This window comes from Zootoca vivipara, chromosome 7, assembly GCF_963506605.1.
Source record: "Zootoca vivipara chromosome 7, rZooViv1.1, whole genome shotgun sequence".
Classification (NCBI taxonomy): Eukaryota; Metazoa; Chordata; class Lepidosauria; order Squamata; family Lacertidae; genus Zootoca; species Zootoca vivipara.
This window is the reverse complement of record NC_083282.1, coordinates 37,145,664-37,169,146: the sequence shown is the minus strand read 5'-3', so window position 1 is coordinate 37,169,146 and position 23,483 is coordinate 37,145,664. Positions and strand designations below refer to the sequence as shown.

Sequence of the window (23,483 nt, the reverse complement as noted above, 5' to 3'; positions counted from 1 at the left end):
GGGAACATCCCGCCACCGCCAAGCCAGTCCCGGAGCCGAATTGCGGCGCGGCGGGGTTTTTCGCTGTTTGCCTCCCCCAGGGGAAGGCAAACGGCGAAAACCCCCCGCTGCGGACTGGCTTGGCGGTGGCGGGAAGACCCGCCACCGCCAAGCCAGTCCCGGAGCCGATTTGCGGCGCGGCGGGGTTTTTCGCCGTTTGCCTCCCCCAGGGGAAGGCAAACGGCGAAAAAACCCCACTGCGGACTGGCTTGGCGGTGGCGGGAAGACCCGCCACCGCCAAGCCAGTCCCGGAGCCGAATTGCGGCGCGGCGGGGTTTTTCGCCGTTTGCCTCCCCCTCGAGGGAAGGCAAACGGCGAAAAGCCCCCGCTGCGGACTGGCTTGGCGGTGGCGGGAAGACCCGCCACCGCCAAGCCAGTCCCGGAGCCGAATTGCGGCGCGGCGGGGTTTTTCGCTGTTTGCCTCCCCCAGGGGAAGGCAAACGGCGAAAAGCCCCCGCTGCGGACTGGCTTGGCGGTGGCGGGAAGACCCGCCACCGCCAAGCCAGTCCCGGAGCCGAATTGCGGCGCGGCGGGGTTTTTCGCCGTTTGCCTCCCCCTCAGGGGAAGGCAAACGGCGAAAAGCCCCCGCTGCGAACTGGCTTGGTGGTGGCGGGAAGACCCGCCACCGCCAAGCCAGTCCCGGCAGGCCGCTTCCTCTAGCGCCCGTTTTTAAACGGGCTAAAATCCACTAGTAATCAATAAAACGACGACAAGCCACAGTACAATACAAATTGATAAGCAGAGACTAGAGGGTGGAGCAAGGCAGGTGGAAGGAGGCCTTGCCTGACAAAGTCTCTCCCCTCCCAGTTCTTCCTCCAGGCACAGCTTCCTTATGAGGAGTTGATGAAGCAAGAGCAAATATGAAAAGTTCCCAGAAATATAGAGGCCATCAGAAATATGCTATGTCCCATACAATGCATTCCCCAACAAGCCTCCTGTTTAAAACATGGCAGCCTTAATACTGAGAGCCAAGTCTCACTTTTAAAACCATTTAAAAGCCCCAAAGGAAGATGCTCAGGATCCTCTGCCAAAGCCAGGCTAAAATCTGAGGCTGCTTCCATGCATCAATTACAAAAGTCTAGCCAAGGCAGTCAAACTGCCATCTTGTGGTTAACAAATCTTGCTGCTATGACTCCAGTACATTAGTCCTTCCTCATTTATTCCATGCACGTAGGGAATAAATCTGAGGGCAACATATTCCAGGCAAGAATAAAGAGCTTTGATTCTCTGGAGTCTAAATATCCAATATAGATCAATGTTGCTAGAGGGGGGGAAAGAGAGAAATTTAATTACCTCAAGCTTTAAACCAAATGCAGAAGACAGTGGGGGAGGAAGTGTTTGAGGAGGGTAGAGGCCACCTAAGCGCTACATTGTTCGCAGCAACTACCCGATAATGGGGCAAACAGGCTACAACATGAGTAGGAGAGAGTGATTTGGAGGAATCGCAGGAGGATCAGACTGGCAGGCAGAGAGCTGAATGGAATCTGACAGAGATGTCCTAGAAATTAAGCCGTCAAAGGCACAGAGATATTCATTGTGACCAACTTTCGTTTGATATTTGGGATAGAAATCACGGCTTTCTGTGGGCTTTCGGGAGCTGCCTCTTGCTGCTTTAGAAACAGAAGTCAAAAACGTACTGGACCTCCTCTCAAAATGGATGCAAGGATGTTGGGAGCTTGTTGGGTGTAATTTCAGGCTTGTCAGGCACTCAGCACATTTAACAACTGTCAGTTGCTCTTGCTTGCTACCATATGGCGTTCAAATCCTCCCTTCTCATTAACCTGACGGTGCTGTAACATCGCATTGCTTCCAGAAAACGGATGTTTCTTGTGGGACTGTAGAGGGAAATGGAGATACATGGATGGGGGCAGAATATGAAAATCCTCACCCTGTATAAATAACTGTGCAATTATTTAGATTCCAAGCTTTATCTATACCCAAGCCTTTCCTCATGTTACCTGAGCTCCCACTACCTATTATTTTGTCCCCTACACATTCAACCACCCCATGGACAATGTCTCATGCTCACTTGTGTTAGATTTGGTGATTGAATACAGGTTCACATTTCCAGATTAGGAACCCAGTGGTTCAGGGAGTAAAGTATAACCAGTGATTAAAGAGCACAGACTCCAGGCTGTAACTGAAACAAATCCATCGATGTAATGCAGTACACATGTTATTACCTTCACATGGAATATATTATGACCTTTGAAGCAAAACAGGCACATAAAGTGGTATAAGATAGCTATATGGTGCATAGAAAATAATATAAGAATAGTGTTATAGTAAGAACAGCATTATAACTGTATTGACAAATCAATTGGAGTCATTTGACTGAGTGAAGAGTTGGTCTCTTCTTCTAGCCCACCTAGTTATGAAACAGAATTTCTAAGTTTTCTAGAATACCTGCATATTGGAATAAAATTCATAATGAGCCAGCCAGATCTGGGGATGGAGGGAGCACATGAAGAAGAGTTGAATAGGCAATTACAAGGAAAGAAACAAGGAAAGAAACAGGGGGGGGGGTGATTTTCTGTAGACATTTTCTATTGATCAGGAACTAGAACAGAATTTTCCACCTTTTAAATGTATATTTTGTAGAATCATAGAATTGAAAAGTTGGAAGGGACCATGAGAGTTATCTAGTCCAACCCTCTGCAAAGCAGGAATCTTGAAATCCATTAAAATTGAATAAAATAAACATTAAGAATAAAATAAACAACCCCACAGGAATTGGTTTATCAGGAATTGGTAGCAACCATCAGGAGATGGTAGCAACCATCAGGAGATAGGCTCTCATCATCAGAGCTCACCCACCTAATGTCAACACGGTAGGCACCACAATGGAAGATTTCATTTCATGCATAATTTCATTCAACTAATTTCATTTAATTAGGTAATTCATTCATTGTATTTAATTCAGGTAACTTCATTGCATAAATAGGGGAAAACCCCACAAAATGCAGACTACAGGTGTGTCCAAAATTTAACTAGTACCCCTGATTTTCTGACATTTTAAAAAGTCATGGTCATTTTGCCACATTCCAAGATTTTTCTTCAAAACAAAACAATGTTGATAATTCCACATCTATTATAATGCCCTTGTTGTTATCTTTTGCATTTTTTTAGGTATAATGTTTTCGAGTTCTTATCAACCAAGGTGCCAATGTCTCATATGATTCTGTCATTCAGTCAAGGTTCCAAGCAGTTTACTAAAAGAAGCACAGAGTTGCTATCTTCCATTCTTGTCATCCATTTCCCATCACAGCTGTTCTGTTGCTTGCTGAAATTAATGATTGCTCATATATACCAGGGTCAGCATACCTTGGTTCAGATCTCATTGTCTAATTCTGAGATGGAAAACATTTGGCCCTCCAGAAGGTGTTGGACTCCAACTCCCATCAGGCCCGGCCAGCATGAGCCATGGTCAAGGATGATGGGAGTTGTAGTCCAGCTTGTCCCTCCACTCTTCTTCTAAAGTTTTTAAGAACACCGGACAATGAGTGAACAATGCAAGTTTTATAGCCAGCCTCTCTAATGCAATGAGTTTTTATTTTGAAGAAAGCCAATAATAGGCTTTGGTAATCTCCTTATTGTGGGCCATTCATTAGCAAGTAGCAATGGTGCTATTTTTATATGGGGAGGCCACTATTATGCTATTAGACGTCTCGTCATAGCTGCCAAGTTATCCCTTTTTTTAAGGGATTTTCCATTATGCTGAATAGGCTTCCTCGCGAGAAAAGGGAAAACTTGGCAGCTATGCGTCTCGTGGTACTGCTAAACTTCCTGTAGCCCCTGGTAAAATGATTCTTACATTGCTATACAACAAATAAAACAAATTTCTAAAACTCGGCACTGCACAGAGAAGCCAGCGAAGGAGGAAAACTGCACTAATGCACTCCGCCAGCACATCTAAGGAAATTGTTTAAAAGGGTAGGTATTAAAATTGAAGTGGGCTGACTGGCCACTGAGCAGTGATGGTCAAGGATGCAAAAGGAGTTCAAAACCATCACTATTTTTTTACTGCACTTAAGCTGGGTTTTGTCAAGTGGTGTGTTATTTTACAAGGTATTGTGTTGTACAACAATTTCCGCCTTCCTTTTTGGATGCACAGAAAATCCTTTATCCCTTCCACCTGCAACTGAATACAAAAAGGTCACATAACCAAGTACTACTAAGATCTTATACAGGAACAAAGAGAAAGTAATTCAGCAAGGCTTCAAATTTAATGGCTACTTTAAACTTTCTGGTTTGTTGTTGTTGTTTAGTCGTTGTGTCTGACTCTTTGTGACCCCATGGACCAGAGCACGCCAGACACTCCTGTCTTCCACTGCCTCCCGCAGTTTGGTCAGACTCATGTTCGTAGCTTCGAGAACACTGTCCAACCATCTTGTCCTCTGTCGTCCCCTGCTCCTTGTGCCCTCAATCTTTCCCAACATCAGGGTCTTTTCCAGGGAGTCTTCTCTTCTCAAAACTTTCTGGTTATATTGGTTAATTTTGCAAGGCACTGTGGGCATCCCATGTAGACCAAATATTGTAAGATACAGGATTCTTAGGGATACACACACACACACACAGCCCACTCCCCTTGCCAGAGGGGTCCACAAGATGCTATTAGAATAAAAAATATATTAAATATATTTCGTATGATAACAGATTTTTTGTTTTGGCCGCTTCCTGCATGAGCAGAGTCTAGCGCAAAACTAGAATTAGATAGAGGCAGTAGTTCTGCTGTATGCCGTTAGGTGGCGCTTTACAAACACTACTGTTTTGCAAAGAGGCAGCGCGCGCATTCTACTAACGCTCACCTCCCCAAGATGCTTTGCGCGCGTCGGCTTCATTTGTGCGCTACTGCGCAGGTACCCTGTCTTCTCCATTCCCCTCCCTCCTCCCTGGTGCGCGCTGCCTCTTTGCAAAACAGTAGTGTTTGTAAACAAAGCGTTGTTTTTCGCGGAAGCTACAGTTCCATGTGTTTCATGAAAAACAAATATAGGAATCGGCTCGACATGCGGTCGGATTTCAGAATGAAAGTTTCAAGTTTGGAACCTAATATTTCAGAAATAATGGACTCAAAGGACAGATTTAACTCATCCCATTAAGAACTGAAAATTAAAACTAACTGTATACTGATGGAGTACTCTGTTGTAACTGTAAAAATGTATAAATATAAAATATAAAAATACTATTAATTTGGCTCTCACTTTTTAATTTTAGGATTAGGAATTAATGGTGGTCCTTGTCACAATAGCGGCTCGATGAGGGGTCCTCGAGAAAATTTTGTTGGGAACCCCTGCCCTAGTGTGCAGCTTGTTCCCTATAACACCTTGGATACACCTATTGAATTTGCAGTCATCATGTTGGAAGTGAGCCTAAACATCCAGCCTTTTCATTATTATTATTTTCTTGCTTTTTATTTTTCCTCATTCCTTCCACTTCCTAATATCTCACCTGATGAATTCCAGAGAACTAAAGAGCTTTGCTACTATTTTTGTGGCACTTTAGTGGATCCTAAGCAAAGTAACGGAGGGTTTGGTTTTGTTTTCTTATGGGCCAACATGGCAACTCTTGCTTTTTATTGTGCCTTGGAGATGTATTGCAATAAATCAAGGTGATTGTTCCTTAGCGGGGATTTTAGAAGTGATTCCATTAAGGGTCAAAATGATAGTTTCTTGCTTTTGCTAAAGGCTTTTCCGTGCTTTCAGAACATACCGGTAACAAGGCTCTTAATTTATTTTGGCAAGAAGACAGAAGTGGCAAAGGTACTTAAGGAAAGTTGATTTTACAGGTCAAATGGCCTCGAACACATAGTCACCAAAGCCCAGTTGGGACAAGCCCTAGGGAAAGTGTGGGGGGAGGTCAAGGATTGAGACTGGGGCACCAGGAAAGGGGTTAACTTTGACATTTGTTTCATTTTCTCAACAAGCACTGCCTGACACAAATACCTTTGGGTCAAATGGTGTATTTTCTGGTGGGAAAGCAGCACAGCCACTTCTGCTGCCTCCACACTTTGAACCATGAGCAGGGAAAACTCTTAAACGGGGAAGAGGGTCCTGCATTGCAGAGGGTTGCACTATAGGTGATCCTACCATTCTATTATTCTAGTCTGCTCCCAGCAAACAAATACTCAAACAGTATCCACAGGATATGCAGGCAACTGTGAAATGCTAAGCCTTGTAATAAGGCTATGGTCACCTTGTCTGTTGCTTCTTTCTTTGTAGGGGGGGGGGTTGTCTTTCTTCTAAGCTGAAACAGTAATAGCTCATTCACACGAGTTACAATTGATTCCTACTACAGAGGGCATTTCCATGCGCTGCTCTGGTTCGCCAGAAGCGGCTTAGTCATGCTGGCCACATGACCCGGAAGCCATACGCCGGCTCCCTTGGCCAGTAAAGCGAGATGAGAGCTGCAACCCCAGAGTCATCCGCGATTGGACCTAACGGTCGGGGGTCCCTTTACCTTTACCTTACAGAGGGCAGTAAAGACTGGAATTTCTCCGAGGGCACAGAGTAACACATATTGCAGAAATGTAAAGTCGTTTTTTAAATAAAATATATACTTGGAAGCTTGACTAGAGGTATTAAAAAGCCTCTGAAAAGCACACATAAGAACACACATTCTTTACAAGTTTGATGTTATGTATAGGCACTTCTTCCTCCCTCATCCATTTAAGATGGTACCCTCGCCCAAGCTCTTACCACCAGCAATGTCTTTCCCTGGAAAGGCCAGACTTAGCCAGTTATTTATGCGTAACTAACTTCCTCACTAGACTCCTGTAGCAGAGTTTACCTGGGGAAGCCCACAAAAATGCCCAGAAACCTCAATTGGACCAAAAAGCAGCTATCCGATTGTTGGAAAAGACTGAGCACATTATTTTGGCATTGTCCAGTCTGCATTATGTGAGGCATTTTCCATGCTCCCTTTGAGGAGTGCTGGGTGTCACCTTTACAACTGTAAACAGTTTGGGGCCTAGGCACCTTAAACAATTGCCTCCTCAGTATGTAGCTGAAGACACAATAAATTTCAAGAACTGACTTTCACAGGTGCCATACTAGGAACAAGGCATTCTTGGTAGTGCCACCAGCTTTCTGGGATGCTGAGTGACTTTAAAAACCAAGTAAAAACTGCACATTCACAAAGGCCTTTGCAATTAGTTGCCTTTTGTGCTCTACAGCAATTCACCTCAGTTCCTCAATGAGATAAGAAGTTGTACAAATCTGGGGGCGAGGACAACTATCACAGTGTGCATTTTTCTGATTACTTTATGTGACAGTGGCCAAATTTCTGAGCTTTTCTGTTTAAAAAACAAACATCTCCTGTCACTACAAATAAAAAGAATGAAGTGGCAGGAGATGGTCAAGGTGAGCTTTTACCTGTTGCCGGCATCTTGCATACTGATCTATATACATGGCTTAGGAGCAGTATGCACTAAATCAAGACACAAAGAATCAGGCCTGGCAATCAGAGGCAGAGCTAACCTTGAAAATACCTCCTCCAAATCAAGATAAATTAGGTAGGTGTTGGCACTGCTCAGAGAGTTGATGTTCTTCAGCTGAAGTCAGTAAACAAACTACAACTTACGAGCTTGTTAGTTCACTCTTGTCCAGTCGATACTGGATGCTTTCTTTTAGTGAAATCAAAACAAAGAGGCAATTTAAAAGCAAAAATATGGTGTTGTGCTGTCTCACAAGACAAGGCAGCTCTACCCTTAACAAGGGGACTGCTTCGGATACCATCTCTATGTCTAATAAAACACTGCAGTCTTATTGGTTCTGTGACTGAAGGTTCATTTTGATCGTTTCATTTTTTTGTTTCTCTGAAGCAGTGTATGAAAGATCCAAAGCTGCCAATTCTGAGTTTCATGGACTTTCAGAAGACTGGAAGGTTTGCAATAATTAAAAGCAGCTTTTCATCTCCTTCAGTTTGTTCCACACCAAGGAATACTCAGAGAAAACCCACTGAAATTAGTGGGCATGACTATGGCTGCAATCTAATGGTAGATGGCAGAGAGACTGGCCTCCTGAAGGCTTGTTGGTGACTGGGGGCAACCCCTAGCTTTCTTAAGTAATGGAAGATAGTCTTCCTCCCTTAAAAGTTGAGATCGATTTGAAGCCTCATCTGGCCCTCTTCAATGTCCTGTCAGGAATGGCAGGTTTTGTGAATATTAGAGTTGTGGCACTGCCTTGCTCTACAATAAGTGGGGACATGGAACCAGGGGGCCCTATTTGAGGAAATAGTGTGCAAAAATATTGTGTATGTGGCATTGTTTCATGTTTTTACATTTTCATCAGGGAAAAAAAATAAAGCTTCCATCATCCCACATTTCCCCAGGTTTTCATAGAAGAACATACAAATAACTTTTAAATGTTACAGGACCATGCTGTTGATCAAAGGTAGAAAGCCATGGGCCTTTCTCTGATGTACTGTGTCAAGTAATTTGTACAGTGGTACCTCCGTTGTAAGTACACAATTGGTTCCGGAAGTCTGTTCTTAACCTGAAGCGTACTTAACCTGAAGTGAACTTTCCCATTGAAAGTAATGGAATGTGGATTAATCCATTCCAGACGGGTCCGCGGAGTACTTAAACTGAAAGTACTCAAACCGAAGCGTACTTAAACCGAGGTATGACTGCATTTAATATTTGTTCTGCAGTATGAAGCGGAGGAATTTCAGTTTTCCAGAGTAAGCTAACGTGTGTGTGTGTGTGTGTATATTTCCCAATAGTCTGCACTCCATAGAAAGGATAGAACTCAGAGAACCATTTCAGTGTTGGATAGCAGCAAAATGCACTCTAGCAACCATGGCTGAAACTTTAATGCAGGCATATTCAGGAGAACAGGAACATGAGGTGAAAATGAGGAACTCTGCAAGGACAACAAGGAGCAAAGGAGTATTATGGTCCAGTAAGACCTCTCCTCCATTCCAGAGGGGAGGAGTTGTGGGTGGGGCCAGCCTCCCGTGCTTGCAGGGGGGCGTGTTCGGCCCCCTGCATCAGCCCTTCCTCGCTGCCGTGTTAAGCCGCTCATCTGGCCAATAGGGCTCGCTGGGAGGCGGAGTCTGGCTGCTGTTGAGCAGCTGCGGCAGCGGGAATTTTCTCACTCTGCTTCCAGCTCCACACTAGTCTGGTGGAGTCACGTGTTGTGTTCCTGTCCAATGCCTAAGCCAATACCACTCACATACTATAACCAATAAAGTGGTGGCCTTATTTTATCCATTAACCTAAAATCTTGTGTGCTTGTGTCTTATTTACTCCACGTGGGTGGCGGGTCAGCAGTGAAGTTATGCCTCAAAACGCTTACCCATAAAAAAATCAGTGCCTGGACTATGTGGTTTTAAAATCACTAGCAGGCACCTCACAGCACATCATCCAACTCCAGGGAGTTTCCTTGAGCATCAATCACTGGGTTTTCAAGCACTGATCTGACCAGGACAAGGTCTACTGTAACTAATTTAACCTTTCCAAGTGGTATTCTGTTTACTTAAATGACACCGACAAATAATCTACTGCACTCCTTAGTGCTGTATGTCAGGTTTTATCCAATAAAATTTTGTCTTGTGCCTTACAAACATGTTTACATTGTAAGGTTAACTCCACGGTCCCTTGGGATTGCTTCAAAGTGAAATGTTGACTCAATCTGCCTTTTAGAGAGTACAAAGAGAGGGAATCCCAACAGCAGGTCAACCAATTAGGTGATATTCGAAACAGACCACTGGTCAGTTTATTGCATCTTGATCCTTGTAAAAGGCAGCGAATTATTAACATTATTTTTATAAATATCATTGGACAAAACTAACTGAGCTTGCAACAAATTCAAGAGGATTTACACAGGTAAGGGGTACTATTTCATTATTTGCGACAAAGGGACAGATCTGTATCCAACTGGAGCCTGGGGATACAACCTAAAACTGCATTGCATTGGATAGACATTTAGACAGAAGCAATGTTTCCATTTGTCCAATATCCCTGCCCTCCCCACCATACTCAGCTGGATATCCCTTTGAGACATCCATTGGGAAACGGGGGGTGGGGGGGTGGAGGAGATTATAACATGATTCGGAAAAGACATAGTTCTGATAGTCAGACTAACATTTTGGTGTACAAGGGGATTTGCTATTGCAGCCTGGTTATACATGCATTATGTATGGGAGTACCCTCTGGGGCACTGCTCAACACCCCCGCCCCCATGCAGACAAAGGTTTCCTGTTCTCTTCCTCATATTCCTTGTGCATATGAAGCATTCTTCTGCAAATCCATCCAAGAGCCGAGTTCCAGAGCCACATCACTGTCAAAAATTGTGGCCATGAATTAATAGCACTGTCTGTCAGTCTGGACACTTCAAATTTCCAAAGCAGTCTCCTGAAAAGCACAGTACTTGCCTTGAGAAGTTAGGTAACGTTAATCCATGAAGCATTTCTGCCTTTACCCGCAGAGTTATTTCTCAGCTACTATGTCCACGTGTGTCTTCTCCTTTGTTCTGTAAAGAGCATCGTGAGTGAGGTTTAGGCCTCCCTCGTCTTGCAGAATTTGTTGCTTGGCCAGTTTGAAAGCAAGGCGTGGGTCCTGTCCAGGCAGAGCTGGGCAATTGCAGCGCTCTCTGATTTTAATGGCCTGTGGCAGCGACAACAAAAAGACCAAAGAAAGTAAGTTACCACGTGGGAGAACAAACTCCAGTTTTTAAAATGGAAATGACCGCTTCTTCCCAGGATTGCTGCAATGCAAAGATGAATACAATGGAGCATTTTAATGAGTGGTCAGGGTTTGTGCACTTGGGAGTTCACTGGATAATTTTGGCTGCATAAGGTTTAATACTGGGTGCTTAAACATACTGGCTCAGTCTGATTTTGAAGACTGCCTCCCTTCCTGCCCATGCTACAGACCACCCTCCAATTCAGCAGGACTCCCAACCCTTAGGGGAGGCTTTGTGGGGAGCTAGGCATTGCGCGCGGAGGGGGGGGGAAGGAAGCAGGGGCAGGGAAGTCAGCTTTCTTCATCTCCCTACTGCGCCATTTTCTCCTGATCCAATCCACTGCGTCCACTAAAACAGAAGCCTCTGAGGGACACAATGTCATTAATATGTAATCACATCGCAGACAAAAAAAATACTTCTCTGACCCAGAAGAATACTGGTTCGATGCCAGTGTTAAATTACAAAACTTTATTTCAATAGCTTTAATAATTTATAATCAGCTAATTAAAATTTAAATGCAGGCATATCAGACTACTCTATAGCGGTGGTTTTAAACATTTTTTGGAGGCGGTCACAGACCCCCTTTGAGAATCTATATGGAACCCCTTCCCAGGAAACTGTATTCACGCGCGCACACAATTTTGCATGCATGTATATTACTGCAATGGGGAAACCATTGTTTGTGTCCAGTCCTCCGACCCCATCCATGGATGGAACCCCTGGGGTGCATGGACCACACCAGGTTTGTTGAGTTTCCCATGGGGTTGGAAGGGTGGGAAAAGCCCACCTTCCACTCACAGCTCTTTCTTCACCCTCTGTCCTCTCCTTGTCCTCTAGCTGAGTTCAAGCAATTCTTTTTTGGGCTGCGCATGAAAGCATGCTGAATGTTTTAAGAGTAAAAAAAGAGAGAGAAATGCTTCCGATAAGTTGTTTCCATAAAAGTCAAGTTGGTCATGAAATTCTTATTGCGATATTCCATATTGTTCTAAATGGCACTCACATGATGGGCAAACTGGAATTGTCCAGACTGGCATGCTGTTGGCACAGTGGTTCTGTGCAGAGTTAAAATTAAGATCACGGATATGAATGTTTCATCATCTACTCAAGCATCAAACCGTATTTGAATCACTGCAACATTACTCAAAGTTGATTCAGCTATGGTGCTGCAAAAGTGGCTTGAATACATGTTGTGCAATGTATTTTATTATTATATTTTAAAAATATAAATCCATTCAAAACATTTCTTACCCAACTTCATTGCACAGCGACTTGAGAAAGGTTACTTACTAAAAGAGTTTCAAATTCACAACACACTTATTAAAAGCCAGGCAGGTAAGTCACAACCAGTCAACCAAAAACCATTCATATCGGCGTCAGATATTATTGAAAGCCAGGACAAATACTGTATTTTCCTGCGTATAAGACTACTTTTTAACCTAGGAAAATCTTCTCAAATGTTGGGGGTTGTCTTATACGCCGGGTCTTATACGCAGCCGCAGAAGCGATTTCTGGCGCTGCGAACATTTCGGAAATGGGCAGTGTGGGCATGTCCGGCCCAAGGACGATCGTAGGAAGAGGAGTAGTCTTATATGGCGAGTATATCCCAAACTCTATATTTTAACTGGAAAAGTTGGGGGTTGTCTTATACGCCCAGTCATCTTATTCACCGGATAATACGGTAACCAGGTCTTTAGGTGGTGGCTTTTTTTTTTTAATTATTTGTTAAATTTCTTACTGCCCTTCATCCAAGGATCACAGGGCAGTTTACAATATAAAAACACAAAATACTTAACATAGTAACAAACCAAAACAATTTTTTAAAAAACCCTACACACAGTTCAAAAGGCCATAGATTGGAATGTTTTTCCCTGGCACCTCAATATATGTAATATACGTAATGAAGGTGCCAGGCAAGCCTCCCTGGGGAGAGCATTCCACAAGCAGGGAGCCATTGCAGAAAATGGTATGTGCCAGCCATATTACAGAGCAGTGGGAGTTGCAAAATGGAGCGCCTTTATCAAGCAAATGCCATGAAGACCCACTGGCTCCACCTTCACAAAAGCTTCATGGTCAAGCTGGCCCTTAGGTAGCTTCTGCTGGCATTTTGCAGAAACCCTTAAGAGTAGTTTAGACATCACCTGTTCGCACAAACCAATCATGCTCTCAAAGCCACAGCCTACCCCGCACATCAGTGGAGCACAAAGAGACCATCTCCTGTTGCCTTAGTTAGGTACACGGACAATTCTAGCTGGCGTGAGGAAGCCATTTTTGTTTTTATTTTAAGTTTAAATTTTAGAATCATTTTGTGTCTGTGTGGCTTCCCCCAGATACAGAGAAATAAAAAGCTTCTCTTGCACAGCTGGCTACTGAAGCCATATTTTTCCCCACCAAAAATGCCCTTTTTTTTTTAGTACGTAAATAAATGCTATTTTCTAAAACTAGCCAAGAAAGAAATACCAGCCAAACAAATTTTTATTTATTTGCACAATCCAATGGTGGAAAAAGAATAGTTGTCTCATCACTAAAAACCCTCTGAGTTGAGGGTCTCACATACCCCTCTGGCATCGTTTATTTATTTTTATTATGCTCCCATCTCCCCCGTCCCTGCTGTGAGAACATTTTTCTTTTTTAAAAAAATGTAACTTTGTTTTCCAGATGGCCCTCCGAATATCACCCATAGAAATTCACAAGATGTATATCAAGCCGTTTCCACTTCAGCAACCAATCAATTCCTTAACAGATATTCGCAATGGCAGAGTTTCCTCTTGTTCTTCTTGCTGAACAGAAGCCACTGCAAGACTGCATTAATGTCAAACAGCATTATTCAAGCCAAGTAGAAATCTAAAGATTTAGGCTGTATCTTGAAAAGGGCAATGTAATCCGCTTTTAAACTAATTTAGCATTTTTAAATCTCTATGCTTCCCCCCCTCCCTTTTAACTGTATAGTGTCTATCTCCCCTTTCTCTGCTTAACTTATCTAAAACACTGGTGCATGTAGAGGGAAAACCATCAAGAGACACGAGACTGCTCAGAGAAAACATTCGTATCCTGTGGAGGTGGATTTCCCCCCCCCACACACACACACTTTTGCTTTCTTATTCCACATCAAGCAGTTTGAGGGGGCAAGAGGGGGCTGATTAAACACCCGCAACACTGATTCACACCCCATTAAATACAAGATGAAGACTACAGGCACGGCAGAGGGAGGGCTGGACTCAGGGTGGCCCTCCTGCAGGCACACACCAGACAAAGTGATATCTGCAGCAATTTCCAACCGCTATGGGAAAAGTTAAGTCTCATTAAGGGAGTGCCCTTCCTTGGCTACTGATGTTTTGTTTAAGGCCAGCAGTGCGCTCTGCAACTGGTGGGGTCAGGACCTGCTAATGGGTGGCAGCGTGACCTAAGGGGTGCCGCAACAGCAGAGATCCCCTCATATGAATATATGGCAGGAATAACAATAGCATTGCAATCCCATGCATGTTTACTTGGTTCTATTTAGTTCAGTGGGGTTACTCATTAAGTGAAGCCTAAGGCCATGCCTTGGGTTGAAATGTGCTTTAGATAGCAGGAAAACACATTACTTTATTGTATGTTTAGGTATACTAAAGAATAAGTAGTGACCTATAAATTAATATTTTTCAATTAAATTCTTTAGCCACGGGAGCTCATGGCAGATGTTTCTTTATGTAGCTTGTTCCTATTATGTGATGGTGAACTCCTCTTTCTCACTTATGTAAAATATCCGCATCTTTCCCCCTGAGGCAAAGGCTGGATATTATTTAGAAAACACAGCTGAATGACTTGTGCACAGCAATATACTTAGAATGCACCACGGAAGATCATCTGGGTGTTTGCTCTATCATGTCTCATTCATGAGCCATGTGTGGTGTAGTGGTTAAGAGTGGTAGACTCGTAATCTGGTGAACTGTGTCCGCGACTCGCTCGTCCATATGCAGCTGCTGGGTGACCTTGGGCTAGACACACTTCTCTGAAGTCTCTCAGCCCCACTCACCTCACAGAGTGTTTGTTGTGGGGGAGGAAGGGAAAGGAGAATGTTAGCCGCTTTGAGACTCCTTTGGGTAGTGATAAAGCGGGATATCAAATCCAAACAACAACAACTTCTTCTTCTTCTTCTTCTTCTTCTTCTTCTTCTTCATCTTCATCTTCATCTTCTTCTTCATAGCAAGAAAGCATTTGAGGGAAGGAAACCCACAGAACTCATGGCAAAATTCTGTCCTCAAAGTAATCTACTTTATCAGATTTTAAAAAAAAAACAAGAAAATACTATGGAATGGCAAGCTGCTTTAAAATTCTGCAGCTTTGAGAGGGTTTGCCAGGTAATTTAGAAGAAAATTGCTTTAGAAGTAGAAATAAAAGTGGCCACCTTCTCTTCTAACAAGTTTCCTGAGAAAATACATATTCTCACAAATGCAATCTTTAGTTGACAGCCTGTTTGTTACTGTACAGCAGGTACACATCGTATAATCCAAGAAAAGGGGTGTTCTTTTCTTCCAATTCTGAAAATGTTAGGTTTTCAAGCCCCGTGCAGTTTCAAGGCCAATTCAATTATACCAGCTAGTAAAATATTTACCTTTGAGTTTGTCTGTGTCACAAGCAACGTGAAATCTGGGCTGAGAATGAGTGATGTTTGTACAGAGCAAGCTGCTTCTCCATAAATTATCTAAAACCTGGAGCATGCTTTATAGCCAATACTTGTGCTTCAGAACAATTATACTGTGTTGTTTTGTTTTAAGATTACCTTTATGTCCTACTCCTGTCAAACAGGGACAGTCTATTTACACCACTGGCCCCTAAATAAAGAAGTGCCTTTGAGTTTAACATGCAGGTTTTTAAATAGGCAGATAGATACGTAGGCTTCAGCAGCGATGGCCTTTAGCAAATGGGTAAGCACTCCAGAAAGTTACCTTTGCTACCCTAGAATGACCACTGCTTTGGAACAATCCCTGCCTGTATGCTCTAACCATTACGCAAAATGCCTGATAAGCTGCTGAGCAGGATTTTGCCACGTTTTGGGGCATACCTATGGGAGAGGTTTGGAATACCGGATTGCCCACCTGGGGCTGCTGTCACTGGGAGCCTTGCATGAAAGCAGCCAGACAAAAGGTAAAGAGGCCTGCTAGGAAAAGCTGCTCTAGTTGAATTTCTGCCTGTGCTGGCATGTTCAAGGAGGCATGCCAGGGAAAAAATGTCTATCCTCGAAGGGCACAATTCAAAGCAGAGCAAGTGATCCCTGGTCACAAGATAGAGAAGCCTCCGCTGTGTTTCCAGTGGCAAAATGATTTTATCAACATGTAACTTGGAAACGTGATCAGGCTATACTGCTTGACCAAGCACACAGTATTGCTTGTGTTGCAGAGGATTTAAGGGGAAAATACATGACTGGGCTGAGGCTCTGTGTGTCTTTATCCCTGCCTCTGTAACAAAACCCTAATATGGTTCAGCACAGAGCCTTCATGACCTTTAATCTAGATGGGCACGCAAAGGAACACAGCAATGCAATTTGCCTGAAATGCCTAGAACTATCCTGAGACTAGGGTTAGCAAATACCAGGTAGAGCAGCATTTTTGTTAGGGACCAGGCAACGATTTCTTTCCCACCAATCACATGCATACACAATCTGAGCTGTGGCATTTGAGAGAACTTCTAAAATGACAGATGCAAGTCCCACCATGTAAATCATGCCTATGGAAAGTTCAACTGTCTAGTATCTCGTGGCGGCAGCCCCACAGAATCAGTATATTGTGTTCTGTAACATATTCTTATGACCCCCCGAATGCAGATGCCACTACTGCATTAATTATGGATGTAGGGGGAAAGTCACCGCATCTACTTAGGGATTTGGTAGCCAGGAAGTACAATTACCTTTTAAAAGGCCGGCATGTGAATGAAACCCAAGGGACAGCTTTTCCCAGGCAACGACAAAGCGTGCCATACATAGCAACATCCGATGAGATGTAAATGCCACATTTTGCTTTTGAAAATCTTTCCCCAAACACTGAACACTTAGTTTAAAATGGAATTCACAAAGTGATATCAAATGAAAGAGAGCAGTAAATAAAAATATGCTTTGTTTGTGGTTTTTAAGCTCAGAACAGAGTATTTCCTAGGCTTCAGTATCAACTATAGCTGCTTTCAACAATCCACTCATCATAATTTAAGTAGCTATAATCCACAGTTTGGAAAATCTTCATCTTACCACTGAGAGATACAAAACTGAAATATATCTTTCCCTCTCCCTCCCTCCCTCTCACGCACACATGTGTAGCAGCACACACACTTATGCATGCATTCCTCTGTATTTTCAATTAATTTCTTTTTCAATGACACATTTTGCATTATCAACTCTAAGGAGGAAATGGTCATATGTTTCCTTGAAAACTGCAGTGATATATATTATTTGGACAAATTTGAAATTAATGCAATGAGCATTCGATGAACTTCTTCATAGGAACCCCTCCCTAACGCCATTAATTTTAGCTGCTTAACCGGGGGACTTTTTACCCATGGGTCCGACGGCAACCTAATCCAAAAAAAAAGCATTTAAAATTATTGGTTCTCTGCATTTCCTACCTTTGACTATCCATGTGTTAAATTTCCCATCTGGCTTCCTTCTCATCCTAAATCTCTGAAACCTAACCTTACATTTTAAAATATCTCCCCAACCACCCTGAAAACCAATGATCCTCCTTTCCCATGCCAAATTTAAAACCCCTTTCCACTTCTTGCTGCACAGCTCAAGGTAAGCCAGGAATGGCTTTTCTCTACATGAATGTATCAGTGTTTTGAAAACAGTCAGCCTTGCAGGGAGAATGGATCGCACAGCTTTTCAATAAGAGTCAGCACTTGCTTTTAATCCTGGAAGGCTCCAATACCACAGGCTTCAAAACAGCTGGGATTTCCCCCTCATATATGGGGGGCGGGGGAGAGAGAGAGAGAGAGATAAATACTTTAGGTCATCTCTAGGAAATTCTGCATTTATTCTTCTCATGCTATATAGTTCGATCAGTAGATTTGTAGAAAGAAGGTACGGTACGTAAGATGATGAAGGTATCACATGCCTTGTGGTCACAAATCAGGGGATGGTTAAGTTATAACATGGCTGCGTTTGCACACAAGGGACCACTGTTTGCCATGAAAGTGAGGAGCACAACAACAAACCACGATCCTTGGTTCAAGTATAAAAGTAAGCAGAGGGCTATGGTCTGCTGCTCCCACTTGCTAGAGGGAAAGAATGAAGCAAAAGCAATTGGCATGCCATTAACCATGGTTTAACCCATGTGCATATGCAGCAATCTCTCTCTCTCTCTCTCTCTCTCTCTCTCTCTCTCTCTCTCTCTCTGCTTTCCCCCAGACTCACTCCACCCCCAGCAGTCCATAAGGCCACATGCCGTACCCTACAATGAAGTGAGAGCAATAAAAAATATTAAAAACAAATCAATAAAAAAAAGCATCAAGAGAGAAAAATTAACCACCACTTAAGAACCATGAAAAGCTGGGCAGAATAAAAAGATCTTGACTGCCTGCTTAAAAGCCATCAAAGGCAAGACCAGCTGAACTACAGAGAGTCCCACAACCAGGGTACTGTCACTGAAAAAGCCCTGGTTTTGTGTCATTGACAAGTGTACTCCCTTGGCAACAGAACACAGGGCATGACTTTTGGTGACAATCACAACTTCTTCTTCTTCTTCTTCTGCAACGAAAGTTGCATACCACTTGATTGTAGCAAAACCTCTAAGCAGTTTACAGTTAAAAACAAATAATTAAAAACTAGGGTAGACTTGCCTAAACAAAAATGTTTTAAGCTCATGCTTAAAAAAATAAGGCATCTGCCTAATATCAATGGCAACTGTTGGGTCACTTCTTGTGGGAGGAGTTGGTACTTCAGGAAGAGGTGCAGCCTGCACACCAGCTGAAGCTGGGCAAAGGCATTCCACTTGGATATCGAGGAGCTATGCCAGCTCCTGAACCCCCTGGGACTTCAGATGGAGTACAAAGCAGTCCATAGCAGGCTGCATTTCTATTCCAGAGTCAGCTTCTCTAATGATCATCTGAACTTCTTCATCGACAGCCTCCTTAGCATCAAATGCCTGACTCAACCCTTAGCATACTATACCAGACATGTTGTCAACCACCCTGAGAACTAGCCTTGGATGAAAGCTAGTATACACATTTAATAATAATAATAATAATAATAATAATAATAATAATAATAATAGATGCCTAATCATAATTTCTGACGTCCTGAAGAGTTTGTAAGAATTGTAAGCTATACTGAGCGGTTTTACGCAAACACTAAGCCATAGTTTGTTTGGCCTACCTATGGTTAGCTGGAAAACAAAGCAAGTTCAGGCAGGGGGTGGGAAGTCATGGTGTGTTTTCTCATCTGTGAGACAACCTATGATGTGTGGAACAAAGCCGGTTTAAAGCAAATCTATATGTAAGCATGCAACTTTATGGAATAAAACAAAACGAAGTATGTCTCCAAATAAAGCAGAGCAACCTTCAGTTTAACTAACTGTCAGCGAACAAAACGCACAATATACATGCCATTTCTAAAGGAGAACAACGTGCAAACCACAACTCTCTTCATAAATCCAAGGACAACAAAAACGGTTAATGAACTTTCCCGATACTGCTGGCTAGGAGAGTGAGCCGAGCGAGAAGATCCTTCATGTCACACTTGTGATCCACTTACTATTCCTGTCACAGAAAAATTTGACTGAAGAGGAGACTGGAAGATAACCAATATAAATTATCTTCTTGCCCTCTAAGATTATGTCTGTACTGGCCAATTTGTGTATAAATTTGTTTCATTATATATCACCATTATTTTGCAGACTCTGCATCTAATATGTGTATTTGCAATTTGCACTCTATTTTCAGATTTGGTAGTTGTTCTCATTTAAAAAAAATAAGAAAACACTAAGCAAGTCAACTGATGCCTTTCAAAACAGCATATTTAGCAACATATAAAAAAAGAGTACATAACTTGCTCTGTATAAATTGGTTTTCATCTCATCCCTAAACAGTAAACCAATTTATGATGAGAAAAGTTGCTATTACAGAACAAACAGGACATAGCATACAAGGCTCAGAAACTGTTTGCTGCAAAAGACTGGGGACCACAGCACTAATAAGTATTATTACTGCACCAGAGATTCACGGGTATGGACTCAAGCCAAGAGTACCATGAAATCAGAATGTGAAGAGAAAACATTACTCCTAAAATATTAAGGCCCCTCTAATTTCCCCCTTTTAAAATCCACCTATAGTTTAATGCAAACAGCTGTTTGCTTTGCTCTTTCCCAACTCCTGTTTCATTGCATTCAGACACATGGCTTGTTTTATTCAAACAAACTTCCTCCCAATGCTCCTTTGTTTGGGTAAAGGGGGGAAAAACAGCTATGAGCTTCAGACATTATGACAAACGAGACTCTGGCTAGTTACATGGCAGGAATAGAGGAGGACTGAAGTTTGCACTTTATTAGCTGTGCGTGTTGTGATCCTCTGCATTAACCAATAGTTTCTGTTTAAATATGGTTTAACATTGCATGCAAACCAGTTATTATCTAGTGCCTGTGAGTTAGGTCCCAAGAGACAAGCAGTTGCACTTGAGCTCAAATCCTATGAAACGGCAGATTTGACAGAAGCTTAGAGGAACAGCTTGTTCATAATCGCCTGGACTAGCGTCCACTGCTAAAGATCCAAAAAGCATTGAGACTGAGGCCACATTACTTACGGACAAACTTGTGCTCTAATACTAGGTAACAGTTAGCCTGGACTAAGAGGTCTGGTTTCAAATCTCACCTTTGCCATAAGATTATTGTATTGCCCTAGACATGACTGAAATATGAACAATGACAGGATCATTTGAGGGCAAAGATTACAAAGCAGTTTGCAAATGTATAAATGATAAATAGGAAACGGGAATAGGGTAAGAGTTGCTGAAGAGAGAGAAGTTGCATGTTTGAGCCTATCTCATGTGATATCTTGAATGTTTGAAGCCTTGGTCTGATTTAATTTACAGTATTTTGGAAGGAGTATACTGAAAACTAGGTAAATCCATCATCGTCTTTGTAGTCTAAGGCTTCCTAGTGTTGCTGAAATAGTATCTACATACACACTTACCTGGGACCTGGGTGGCACTGTGGCCTAAACCACTGAGCTTAGGGCTTGCCGATCAGACGGTCGGCGGTTCGAATCCCCATGACTGGGTGAGCTCCCGTTGTTTGGTCCCTGCTCCTGCCAACCTAGCAGTTTCTCGGTAGTGGCGCCCGCCCTGTGGAACGCCCTCCCACCACATGTCAAAGAGAAAAACAACTACCAGACTTTTAGAGGACATCTCTCAAAGGACAGCCCTGTTTAGGGAAGCTTTTAATGTTTAATAAATTATTGTATTTTAATATTTCTGTTGGAAACTGCCCAGAGTGGCTGGAGAAACCCAGCCAGATGGGCGGGGTATAAATAATATATTATTTTTATTATTATTATTAGTAGTAGTAGTATTTGTTCCTGCGAAAAAGCTGAAGGTATGCCGCAAGATAGATTTCAGTAAATCTAAGCAATATGCACCAAGTACTTGTATTTGTACTTTGTCTTAGAAAATTGCGAGCAAAGAAAGCAACCCATAATGACCATTAGATTTGGAGTGTGTGCGTGTGCGAATCAATCCTATATATACCACCCTTGGAAACTCAAAGAAGGATGGGAAAGACATGTGAAAAATGATACTCAGTTTAAACACACCAAAAAACCCCAAACAACCTCACCTCTGGAATAATTCTGTCCAAATGCTCAGCTCGATTCTCATGGGAGGGGTGTGTAGAAAACCATTCTGGCACTCTTGGTTGCCCTGTAAGAGTCTCAGCGAGCTCCATTTTCTGCCAGAATACAGAACTTGCTCTTACATCCATACAAGCCTAGAAAGAAAGAGAAGGCGATATCTCAGAAAGATACCGAACTGAAATCTTAAGATGCTTGTAAACATCACTGGCCGTTTCCTTCACATTAAAAGCAGAGAAAAAGCATAGTTAGATAAGTAGGTTTCTCCACGTCTTCAGTGCTCTGAAACTCTTGGGAGCAACAGGTATAGCCTTAACAAAATAAAATCAAGTTGTTAATATCTGGGCTGAGCAAAAAGTGCTTGGCAGATGAGCTGGTTCAGATGCAACTCTGAATGACTCACCATGCATGAAACCTGAGACGATAATAGTCAGAGCTGGCAGCAGAAGAATACATTTTCTAGAAGGGAAATGTAAGTGGCAAAGTATCATAAATGTTATGATATCAAGGGAAAACTGGTTAAAGAAGAAAACCATGGGAAAGAGAAAAAAGTAAAATAAATGAGCATTTATATCAAATGAAAGGCTGGATCTTGCTAATGGTAAGAAGAAGAAGAAGAAGAAGAAGAAGAAGAAGAAGAAGAAGAAGAAGAAGAAGAAGAAGAAGAAGAAGAAGAGTTTGGATTTGATATCCCACTTTATCACTACCCGAAGGAGTCTCAAAGCGGCTAACATTCTCCTTTCCCTTCCTCCCCCACAACAAACCCTCTGTGAGGTGAGTGAGGCTGAGAGACTTCAGAGAAGTGTGACTAGCCCAAGGTCACCCAGCAGCTGCATGTGGAGGAGCGGAGACACGAACCCAGTTCCCCAGATTACGAGTCTACCGCTCTTAACCACTACACCACACTGGCTCTCCTGGGTTATGAATTAAAATTAAAATTACAGAACTACTGGGTTATAATTTAGCATATGCTAAATGCTAAAGGAAGAGTAAAAGGAAGAACTGCTTAACATTACCCAACTAACACTGGGAAATTGTTTTTAAAAAAACCAAAACCAACCTATATTGATTTTTGATTTTTTTTAAAAAATAAAGGTATTGAAGACTGGAAGTCGAGTCATGAGAAAACCGCACAGTGCCTGCAAATGCAAACAACTCTTGAAACGGAACAGGTGGCATTTGTGCACATATGCCAATGCAAGAGGAGGAGATACCAATTATGCTAATAGAAGCAAAACCATCTGGGTTAAGTTCTTGACCTTTACAGGCAAAGAAGGAGCTGCTGCAGCAAAATGGATGAAATGGAAACAGACTTATAAAGTGCTCGAGACAAATAAACATGCCACGGAAGGAAAGAAGGGAAGAGCTGGTTTATAAATAAATAAATAAATCTTTATTTGGCTTGAAACCCGATACTTCTCTGAATTAACACACACAGAAAGAGAGAGAGTGTGTGTGTGTGTGTGTTGTTGTTGGTTTTTTAAAGAGTTTTGGTTAACAATCAAAGCATTTGTAGCAGCACTGATCCCACAGATCTGGATCTCTCTCCAGCAACCAGCACATTTACATGGTCCCAAGTTACATTTCTTTTCAAATATTTTTCTCAGTGGCATCACTTTTCCTATAAATATCTGATTAACCCTTTCCCTTGTTTTGGCTTAGTACTCAAATACCTTCCTAGGCTGGAATGGTCTGAAACCCACAACTCTCCCGGGCAATTATAGGTCTTCCATAGCTGTGGTTAAGACGCCAGGCATTTGGATAATAAATATTACTGTGTGCTGGGGAGATGTGCGCCCTTATCAGAGGCACCAGCTTCTCCAGGCGATTGAGGAGATGTCGTGCGACATCCTGACATCGTTCATGCACAACACAAAACACATGGGGGGGAGGAAGTGTCTCAGCCCCCAGGAGACAGAGCCTATGGCCCTTGGTTAATAAAGCAGCTGCACTGTG

At 42.6% G+C, this 23,483-nt stretch overlaps 1 protein-coding gene across 4 annotated transcripts in view; it reads right to left on the bottom strand.

Annotated features, from left to right (window-relative positions):
- Window positions 1–737: 737 nt before the first annotated feature.
- OMA1 (OMA1 zinc metallopeptidase) overlaps window positions 738–23,483 on the bottom strand; it is a 41,982-nt gene continuing 19,236 nt past the window's right edge. For 3 of the 4 annotated variants that reach the window (XM_035121377.2, XM_035121379.2, XM_060276873.1), the window contains 2 exons: window positions 21,515–21,664; window positions 738–10,645 (listed from right to left, as the gene is read on the bottom strand). In XM_035121377.2, the coding sequence (XP_034977268.1) occupies window positions 10,469–10,645; window positions 21,515–21,664 (327 nt within the window). In that variant the 3' untranslated portion in view covers window positions 738–10,468. Of the gene's footprint in view, window positions 10,646–16,993; window positions 19,141–21,514; window positions 21,665–23,483 lie in introns of those variants that run through there. The other variant, XM_060276874.1, reaches the window with a different exon arrangement.